Below are 11179 nucleotides of genomic sequence, written 5' to 3' on the forward strand. Positions count from 1 at the left end.
CCCATGACCAAGTAATACTGGCTGCTGTTCAATATCTGATCAGCTGAAGAAATCTTTACTAGCAAGTATGAAAGATTGCACTGCAGGATATAGATGGAGCAGACCTGTGCTGGGGAAACAGCCCCATGCATCTTATCTATCCCACTGCCTTCATTTAATGGTACAAAATCATCAATCAAAGCTGATCCCATGGAAGTTAATTCTAAAGGAGAATCAGGGAGCTAGAGTTCTACGTTACCTGAAGACGCATTTGAAAATCCATACTTCTAAAACAAAACCCCTTGTTCCCAGGGAAAGTTTTCTCAAATATTATTAGCACTAGCCCAAAGCAGCTTCTGGAACTAGCAACAAGAATGTTTTCCATTTAGTGAGAGCACATCTTGTCCAAAGCCATGCCCTTTGGACTATCCTACACAAATTATTTTTGGTCAAATTTTATCCCTAGCTTCTAACAAGTCATATCCTTCACTACTGTTTTTTAGCAAAAGAAGAAGCCAAAATTCAAGCACTAAAAATAAATGGATCCTTCACTTATATACATAAGTATTTTGAGGGAAAGGTCAGTCCACTGCCAATCTGTTCTTGTGTGTCTTTTAGTTTACAAAAGGTGGCTTGAATGTTTTTGGTACAAACCCAGTTTTTCTATTGCACAGTGGTGATTTGTGTGAGGATGAAGTTACAAATCACCGGTTGTCAGAAAATCAGATCGTGCAAAGTTTCTTTTGGAAAATGTGTCATACATAGTTGGATACTGGGTGCGAAATTAAAAAGTACAAATGAAACAAAATAAGAATTCGCAAACATAAGAGATTATAAATTTGGGTAGGCAAAATACAACCAGTTTGAAAGCCAGCCAGATCGTTTGGATTAAGTAGGCATATTTTAAGACATGCAACCCTGATTGTTCATGCCCTCCAAGCCAGATCTGCTTGCAGCTATGGTTCAAACCCTTTGTAACAGCTGAATGTGTCAGGCTTTTCAAAAATTACTACTCAGGCCACACACTAGGCATGTTTGAGTGTCTGTATTATAAGCTGCTAACATTAGAAATGCCCATGCTTCAGGTCAGGTATCTCTTGAAACACTTTATTACCCTTTCCTTGGAATATGGAAGTTGAAAGCAGGCAGCCTTGTGGCAGAGAGAGAAATAAAGACAACTGCAAAACTGTGTTGTTTTTATTTTAAACATGCAAAATACAGTTCATGCATCTGCCATTTTGAAAAATCTCTCAGTTCATAGCAGATTAAACCAAAGACATTTTGGCTATCGACTCTCAATAAATATTTCAAAATGCTTTACAGTGTAAAGATAAGAAATTTAGCAAAATTTCAACAAACCTGTATAAAAACCAGATACAGATAACTTTTTATTTCAAGGCGACATGCTGTAATGTAAAGAGTTCACTTTTTTTTCTGGATTTTTTTTCTCATAAAAAGTTTTCAACAATACAACCGCTTAACAGATTTAAAGCCTTTAGGCTACACATGCAAAAAAAATGGTTATTTTAGTTAAAAATCACCAAAACGTGCTATTTCTTTTGTTTCATTTTTAAGTACAGTAGTTGTAGACAGTAGCATTTTTCTTTTTTAATTTTGTAAAAGAGTGCAGGCAGATTCATGGAGCTAGTGTCCTGGAAGACTCGTACTCTGACATACATTTTGGTTTTATCCCTTTGCCATTGTAATAGTCCACGACTTGGTTTGGAACTTCAGCCAAAACGCTTTTTGCTAGAGCAGCTGGGGATGCCTGCAGGAAATGGTAGAAAACACAAGCGTTAACCTGACTCTCTGCTAGAAGTGCCATGGGTTTCACAGGCATTGGTGCCATGAGATCAAGGCAGGAAGTATGGTACAGAAATGGAAGGCAAAAAAGACTCAAAGTGAATGGCACTATTGCTGGAAGCTCATTTTATGAGTCAGTTTAGTTATGTACCTGTAGCTGCCTGAAAGTACGCTAAAGCCAAATGTGCTCTATATGTTCTTCAGGTCTGTTTGGACTATTCAAGTTCAGGGTAACTGAACTTCCCTGCTCTCTGGGAGAGTACCATATCACAACAAAAAGGGCTGCCATGACTTCATTCATTAGTGTTCAGTGAGGAACCCTGCAGAGCTTCCAGTTGAACATGTATGGACATCACCGTGAAAGGGAGGCCTTCATCACCATTCTGCTCTTCAGAATCTGGCACGGTGTTTTAATGGCTGTGGAAGCTTTTAATTCAATAAAAATTACTTTGCTTTTATTGGAGTTAAACCATGGTTAGAAGAAAGCTTCAATCCTAGGCTTTGTGGAGGCTTTAAAGCTCTTCCTGAAATTTATAAATAGCAGGTGTCAACCAGACTTAAGTGATGACTCTGAAATGTAGAGAGGACATAGAGGTGGCCATTGGCATTCACTCCAGGCAGAGAGGAGGACTATCCCTCAGTATAATGAGAAACCATGCCCTCCATCGACAACACACAGTTGCTGCCTCACACCCCAACAATGCTTCATTTTAAGCAGAGGGGCCTGTGGATGTTTTCTGGGCAACCATTTCCTCAGCTGCTGAGTTCAGCAGTGACAAAACTGGACTTCTATTCTCACATGCATCCTCTTGCCCTGTGTTTTGGATTTGCTTATTTTGAAGTGCTTGGGTAGAGCTGATTCCAAGTCCTCTGGAGCCAGCCTGCTCAGCCATGTTCCCTCTGAGCCCACCACAAAAATGCAGTAAAAATGCAAATACTTAAATATCTGTTTGAGAGGTTTAAACGAATGTGTTTATCTCCAGATGGAGTACAGACAGTGGCTCAAGTGATGTAAGAGAAGAACTGGTGGCTGGATCACAATTTCTTCTGTACAAGTACTTTTTCCCAAGTTTAATGAATACATTCCTCCTCACTGTCTGTTATCTTGTCATCCAGGTGTCAAAACCACCATGTCACAAAGCAGTTCTGTTGACTGTTTATTGACCTACTCTGTTTCATGGGGTGGGATCCTTATCCTTCCAGAATCTTGAAATTAGGTTTACATAGAATGTAAATGGCAAACTATTCATAGGCGTGGTAATCCAGTGGTGCAAAAAGCCCCAGGGCTATTAGAAATTCCAGTATCAAATGTTACAATGCTACAAATACAAAGATAATGCCAGCATAACCAGAAAGAGAAGAGTTTGGTTTTTTTTGTATTTTTGCATTTTGACTCATGTATGGGATTAGTAAGAAATAAAATGAACTGCAATTTCCCTACTGTGACATTTATACCAAAAATATTAGTGCAGGCAAAAAAGCCTGGAACATTTCTGCATGAACAAACTGGCAAAACATAGAGCATACTTTGTGTGACAGTGCAGCAACTGTTCTCAGGTGTTACACAGCAACAGAACCCATTTATTTTAATTCTCAAAATTGAAATGCATGGTTTTTGAAATTTGCCCTATTCTTGCCTGAATCTGTTTTATAGAATCATAGAATGGTTTGGGTTGGAAAGGACCTTAAAGTTCAACTAGTTCCAAGTAAAATCATCAGAAAATACCCGTTGGAATAAGTCAAATGGCTGATTTCTACATTGCTATTGAAAATTACTGGGTTTTAAATCTCCTTCCTGGTGTGTCAAAGCCGTACAAACCTTAGCCTGACTCTGTGCTATCTTACCAAAAATACAACCCTGCATAAAGGGTGAAAACAGGGAGTGGGGGAAGAGCCCTGGGCTATCACTGCACACACAAGCCATAGCAAGCAGGAAACTTCATTCTGCTCTGTCTTTAAAATTGCTGGACAGGAGTACTTACAATCAGCTTCTCTGGATTATGTGTAGTTCACATGTCTGAACATTGGGCCAACACTCACCTTTCTACATCATCCTCCCTTTGCCACTTTTCTGACGCCACATCCATTCATCCTGATCGAAGGGTCAGCCCTTCAGAATAGGCTCTGTCAGGGCTCCGATGTGCAGCTGAATCACTGCCACTTGAGGAGTCCTCAACTGAAAAGCCTTTCACTGAGGCTTAAGCTGAAACATTCACTGTGTCCATGGCTCACAGGCAATGTGTGGCCCCATATAGAGTTGCCCAGGGTTATCTGGCTTGACTCTGTGTTTCAGTCTGAACACAGCTATTGCTTTACTGAGTTTCATCATGCCAGTGATGTCTATTGGTCCCAGAGCTCTTTCTAGCAGGGAGCATCCCAAAACTAGGGCTAGGGGTGATTTCCTATCTGATGATTTGGACCATTTGGACCATGTTTGTACCTTACAAACTTTTGTGGTGGTAAAGGACTCTCACTTCTAGACCAGACTGTGCAAAGCAGCATTTGCATAAGTAAGAATTAGACTCAGTAACTTGTGAGCTAAAAGCCAGACCCGGTTCATTAATGCTGTGTAAGGATTACCTTTGCTAGGTTTTAAACAAAGATGGGACATTAATGTTTTACTGTAACAATTTATCCACTGTTAACTGCTTGAAGACATCCTAGCAATAAGCATCTCAAGATGAATAGTTCTCAACTGATAGCTAATACACAACAATCAGATCTGTCAGCAGCAGGAAAATAATCCCCTATGATTCTATAATTGGTGTGTATTACAAATGACTGTTGGTTCAGTTCTATAGCTTCACTATGCTTAATCTTTAATTACAATGCAAAGTAAAAAACATTACTCCTTGCAGTAGTTAAGAGCTGTGCTTTCCATACACCTTTGTGATGTATGTGTTATTAAGTCACAGTTGTTAGCCTTTAGATTAAATGCAATGCAGAATGGAACACAATCTACTTGTGGCATCAGATTTATGCACAGCAAATATATCATGTGTCCCAAAGGCAGAGAATTTCAGCTCTTAAAATATGAATGTGAATGGATTGAGACGGGTGATTTTCTTCCACTACATTTCAGTGACTGTGAGCATCACTGTTATACAGTTTCAGGTGAAGGACACTCACATTACAGGGGTGGTGATGATTATAGAGAGAAAAAAAATCCCTTGGGTTCAAGGAAAATATGTTCCCTTTGTTCGTTATGTTCCCCTTTAGTGAACACCACGTCACCCGCTATACAATGGGACATTCTTCTAAGCATGAATGGTTACCTTGATTTCATCAAGCCTCTACAACTACAGGATTTGCCAAGAGTCACTACAATCCTTACTATTATTTTGATGGCTTCAGAGAGAGAATCAAAAAGGTTCTAAATATACTTCTCACACACTATTATATCACATGGAGACTAAACCCCTGTAATAAAGGCTTCAGTCTACACTGTGTCTTAAGCCAGTAAAACATTGAAGTGGGTGTAAGGTTTTATATATGTGAGCAACTGTAACTAATTGAAACATATTAAATGCTTGTATGAGTGCTGTGCAGGATCAGAACCTTCTTTGAAGTCAAACTTATTAAACTAAAGGGATCCTCTCTACAGGTTATTTTTACAACTTCCTTCTCCCTCTTTTCCATTTTCTCACAGGGGCAGCTTCTGCGAAGATTACTTTTGTTCTCTTTGGATAGATATGGGATTTTGAGTTCCAAGCTGATTTGAGAATTGAAGTAATGAAAAAAAGATACTGTTTGGGTTGTCTCCTCCAGCAAAACAAGAAATAATTGCTCACACATAACATTTTCTTCCCTCCTTCCATCAGTATTAGATATTATATGGATTTAGGCATAAATAAATACTTGATTTATCAGAAAAATCTATGAACCTTACATGACTTCATTTATAATTTTTCTAAAAAGATCCTTCATCTTTTTTTTCTACTTAATAAACATAAGGTACACTGATGTGATTTTTAACTAAATACATATTTTGTTTAAAGCTGTCAAATTTAATATGCTGTATGTTAATTCTTGTGTTTGATCAAAACTGATCTGACAAAAATCTCCCAAATGTGTTAAATCTGCATTTCTCTGTGGGGAAAAATAAGTTTGAATCAAAACATTTCACTCAGAGAGAGAGAGATATTATTTGGGATATGATAATAAAGAAATTCAGCCAGAAATGGCTATTGTTACAGGCACTCATCCATTACACTGGTATTTGCTGAAAAGCTGAAGATCACAATAAACAGACTAAACATCAGATTGCATCAGATACATTGACTTTTCTGATATAGCAAAACCAAATCTATATATCTATATTATCTTTGCTACTGAGAGAAAGAGGGAGCAAAATATCAGTATTTAACAAGAACAATACATGAAGTTTGTTATCCTCTCCCAGTAGTGAGGAAGTTTATCTAACCCAGCTAAAAAGAATATATGCTTGTTATTTGACCAATGCTAGCAATAAAAATCACACATAGATTCACTCACAAGTTAGCAAGGGAACAATATATTCAGAGCCCAGAACTGCAACGGTCAATGTTGATCTATTCAATCAAGGATGATTTTAGCTTTATTATAAAATACATACAAAGTGAATCTAAAAGCAAAAAATGCAGCTGGCTTTGCCAGTTCCTTGCAGAAACATGTTTTCAACTAATTAAAAGTAGGTCTACAGTAGACTACAGTGCAACACTACACACTTGTGATTATCTGCTGAAGGAATCCCAAGGTATGAGCTGGCTGTGCTCGTGCTTTGTTCCAGCAGATAGGTGACCGTGTGCCACTGTCAGGATAGAAATTTATATATATCTACAATTCAGTAGTCAATCTGCAGCTCTTTGGCATGGTGTCACCAAACTAATAGCACTAAAACACTAAAGTGTTTTACCTCCTCTATGGATCCATTGTCTGCATAAAGGTAGGGGGAAAAGAGGAACAAGTTTGTTTCTCTTACCCCCCAGTGGAGTTTGTGAAAGTAAGAAGTATGTCTAGATCTAAGACAAATATGGCAAAATTATATTTTGAAGTGAGAAACAAGAACAACTCAAGGAGAGAAAAATGAAAGTATTTTGGAAGTAGCAAACATAAGAAAAATCTCCTATGTTGACAAAAAGCCTAAAAAACTAAAGATATTAAGCAGTGCAAATCCATATGCAGACCAAAACCAGCCCAGAGCTGTGTGTTTCTGTGTGACATATCCCAGACCTAAGGATCACTAGTGTATAGGAGCAAACTGAAGAGAGCAATCTCATGAGGAGAATGGGTCAGTTACACTGGGAGACAAAGAAATTCTCAAATCAAATACTGAGGATATCCTAGACAGAGATGAGCAAAAAAACCCCAAAGCAGTCTGGAGAGCCACGTAAATAAAACTGAAGAAATGAGGGGAAGGAAGAGAGAAAAAGATGGAAAAATGCAGGGAAAGGGATGTCATCATCATTGCAGAGGAATATAATGCCAATTCCATGCCTCCATGTGGAGGAAAATGCCTCTGAAAAACCTGTCTCTGTGTGGGAAAACCCTTTCTGTGGGTGAACATTGTCTCTACCCTGCTGCTGAAATGTAGGGCAGGTGCTGCCAATGTAGGGCAGGTGACTGAGGAGAAAAATACATGTCCAATGCATTATTTTAGATTTGGCAATTTAATGCTCGGTCTGTCCCTTCCTCTCCTACTGAATATCTTCTACACCATGCTGGGCTCCGTCAGGAACAGCTGGTTGAAGGCACAAGGAAGCTCTTAGTAACACCACTTTCTTGGCTCTGTTCTTGCACAGAATTTGGGAAACGGTTTGGAAGCATCCGGGATGCTGTGGGTGGGTAGTCCTGCATGAGAGAACTTAGGGACCTAAATTTCAATACAGAAACAGCCTCCTGGGGAACACTGTGTGGACAAATTCACAACCATTTCATCTGCCTGTGGAAATGAAGGGATGGAAAGCAGAATACAGAGTCCTAATAAAACAGATGCAAAGAGAATGGAAAAGAGGCACCAGGAAAAATTTAGCTGGAGAAAGTGGAAGGATGGACTGGTACCACAAAAAGCACATAGATTCTGCCTCATCCCTTCCTCACCCTAACTAACTCAGTAATGGAGCACACTTCATTCTGATCCCTTTTTTTTTCTCCATTTCTGATGCAATAATGCCATAGACTTACTAAACACTTCATGCACATGCAAAGTTAGGCCCAGCCCCAAGGATCATTCACTCTATATTTTATACATTCACCCTTCTGTGAAATGGATGGAAAAATCAGCTTACATGCTTGAAGTTCCTAAACGGCACAAACTGGACAATGTCTCGAAGCACAGGCTCGCCCTTGGGAGACCTCAGGATCCCATCATCACCATCCAGCATCTGCATGTCACTAAAATCAGCGTTCCCCACCCCGACGATGATGACTGACATGGGAAGGTGGGAGGCATGGACAATGGCCTCTCTGGTGTCGGCCATGTCTGTGATGACGCCATCCGTCAGAATCAGCAAGATGAAATATTGCTGAAATTGTTGGGTAAGAAGTAAAAAATCATGTCATTAGTTAATGTTCCAAAGCTGCTTAACCTTTTGCAATATAAAAGTGTTTCTGGTAAGTCACTCATGTACCTTTTTAAATAAAAAAGATCCTTTATAGTGACTCTGTAGCATTTCCCATCCCAACCTCCTAAGTTACTGATCTCTTCTCTTCTGCACTTTCGCTCTGGTTCAGGTAGTTTCCAGGAGCTGGAGGGAGCCAAAGGATGCCCGTAGTAAAGGAGGTTTCTAGATGCTAGAGCTGGGAAGTCTGGAATAGTCCTGAGATCTTCACTAGCCCTGTTTTCCATCTACTGCACAATCGCTTCTGCTGACAGTTTCCGATTACATTCTTTTTCCCTTTGGGAACCAGTGGGAGGCAGGGAGGAATGGGGTATTGAAGCGTTACAAGCCTGTAGCAGAGCTGTCAGGGAGGTTATGACAGCACTTTGCAGAGGAGCTTTGCTAACAGGCAAGTGGGATGAGTGCAACCATCTGCAAACTGGAGGCTGACCCACTGCTGCCTGTGGGAGAAGCACCACACCACGGCAGGTCTACTGCATTCTACAGAGTAATGGGGTCCCTAAGGAGAGCAAGGGAGGAATATATGCATCTTTAAACACTTCATAGAAAGTCTTGAATAGAGGTTTTCTCATGCTTCAAAAGAGAGTAGGCAATTTTGTGAGCTTGTAATTTCTTGGCCAAAATTCCAAAGTCCACTGAACTGGGATCATGGGCTATGGACATCGCTTCAGTTGATAATGGGGAAGAGCGACTCTTACTTGGATCCTTTATGAATTGTTAGACAGTTGGAGTCATTTAACAAGTGTGTATTAATAGGAAAAATTAACAGGTTATAGAATTTGGTCACTCTGCATGAGCAATACCAACACACTAAACATCATTAATGTTTGTATATACACAGCTTCATGAAATCAAGGTGTTCTGTTCATCTCACCCTGCCATGAAAAAAACAAATCATTCAGGGAGAAAACTTCATCTCAAAGATTCATGCTATAAATTGTTTTTTGGACAGAAAGGGGGGAAGCTTATGTATAGAACAACAAAGAAACTTACTCAATATGACATATTACTTCAGAGGCAGCACTGGGAACAGATTGAGCCACCTCAGGATTAGGTGGGTATACAAATTCAAACATAAGCTATTCCGCATTTTAGGACTGGGATCCTAAATACTATCAAGATTCTGGAAACAACAGTGGAGTGACAATCATAGAATTTTAGAATGTTTGGATTGTAAGGGACCTTTAAGATCATGTAGTTGCAACTCCCCTGCCATGGGCAGGGACACCTTCCACTAGACCAGGCTGCTCAGAGCTCCATTCAACCTGGCCTTGAACACTTCCAGGGATGGGGCATCCACAGCTTCTCTGGGCAACTGTTCCAGTGCCTCACCACCCTCACAGTAAAGAATATTTTTCCATTATCTAATCTAAACCTTTCCTCTTTCAGTTTGAAGCTGTTCTCCCTTTTCCTGTCACAACATGCTCTGGTAAATATCAGTCACAAGCCCAGAGTCATGAACAGAAATATTTGGGAACTGCTGCATTAATGAGACTTTTAAAAGGCTCAGGACATGAAGAAAGCTTAGAGAAAGCTCTAGGCCTGGTGATGAGATGCATGCCACTGCAGAGCTCTGTTCTGTTCCTATACATAGGCACTTGCTGCTGTATACAAGGTCTCTCTTACATCCATTACTCCCACAGCACTGCTCTTGTAAATGTTTCAGACCTCCTCACTCACATATTCTCTCCTATTCTCTTGTTCTCCATTTCTCCTGTTCTGTCTGGAAGGCAGGAACAACATAAGCTTAATGCATTTCGAAGACATACTTTTAAAACAGGAACTTTGCTTAAGTCTTTTAGCCTAAGAAATCTGACATGGGTTTTGTATCAGATGCAGGTTAGCAGACTTTCAGTTTCTAAAAGGCACAAGATACTCCATCAGTAACAGCAAATTGAAAACTGTGTCATTACAGCTTTCAAATGAATGGTTGGAAAAATCACCCTAGGTGAACATAAAAGTTTTAGTACAGCCTCTGCAAGAGACTTGAAATTGGGTAGTCTGTGTAGGGCATCATTTGAACTCATCTCCTTCTATGATCAAGACATTTAGGGCTTGGACACCCAATTTTTGTAACCTTACTGGTGCCATTTATGTTTCCACAGTGAAGAACTGGGTGTATTACAGTAAAACAGCTCTATAAGCAGGAAACAGAACAGCAGAAGAAGAGTTAAAAGTTATGACTATTGAAGTTATAAAGGCTGGATACACTGCTCCAGCTGACAGAGGCTCAAGCTGCCTTATGTGAAGGCAGTTAGTAAAACTTTTGAAGGCATAATCTGCATAAATGAAAAGGCCTTGTTTTGATGACCTACAAGAGACCCATCATAAAACAAGAAAAAAAGGCAAACACAGCATTATTGCCTTACCGAGGCCTCCTTGGTGTTAGTCTCCTCTGACGCTGATTTTGCCACTTTCTGGATGATGGGAGCAATGTTTGTTGGCCCATACAGCTGCAGCTTGGGAAGGCAGCTCTGGTAAGCCTCCACAACACCTTGTATTCCTGGCATGAAAAGCCACAGAAAAGGAAAATAAATGTGGAGCACATTGCCAACATCATGCTGGTTAAAAATATAAATGAAAGTGGGTTCTTAATGAGTACATTAAAAATACTACATGATTAGCAAGGACTAGCAACTTCAGATAATTTCTGAGAAGCTATCTCTAGCTGTCTTAAGTCTAGTCTGTAACATACAACTCATTGCATCATGCTTCTCCTTCCCAGCAGTTTTTAATGTCTGTTTTCCAGGTATCAGCTTGCAATGCCATAGCTCCCATCCTTCTCAGTTCCAGATGTA

General features: G+C 39.8%; 1 protein-coding gene across 1 annotated transcript; it reads right to left on the minus strand.

Moving 5' to 3' along the window:
• Positions 1-1163: 1163 nt before the first annotated feature.
• Positions 1164-10884, minus strand: LOC103811594 (copine-4; the record flags this gene model as incomplete). Its single annotated transcript, XM_009084580.1, has 3 exons — positions 1164-1747; positions 8049-8285; positions 10751-10884. Coding segments are annotated over 3 exons (503 nt in total), but the record flags the coding sequence as incomplete, so codon positions are not given.
• Positions 10885-11179: the final 295 nt, after the last annotated feature.

The sequence above is a fragment of the Acanthisitta chloris genome, unplaced genomic scaffold, assembly GCF_000695815.1.
Source record: "Acanthisitta chloris isolate BGI_N310 unplaced genomic scaffold, ASM69581v1 scaffold33851, whole genome shotgun sequence".
Lineage (NCBI taxonomy): Eukaryota > Metazoa > Chordata > Aves > Passeriformes > Acanthisittidae > Acanthisitta > Acanthisitta chloris.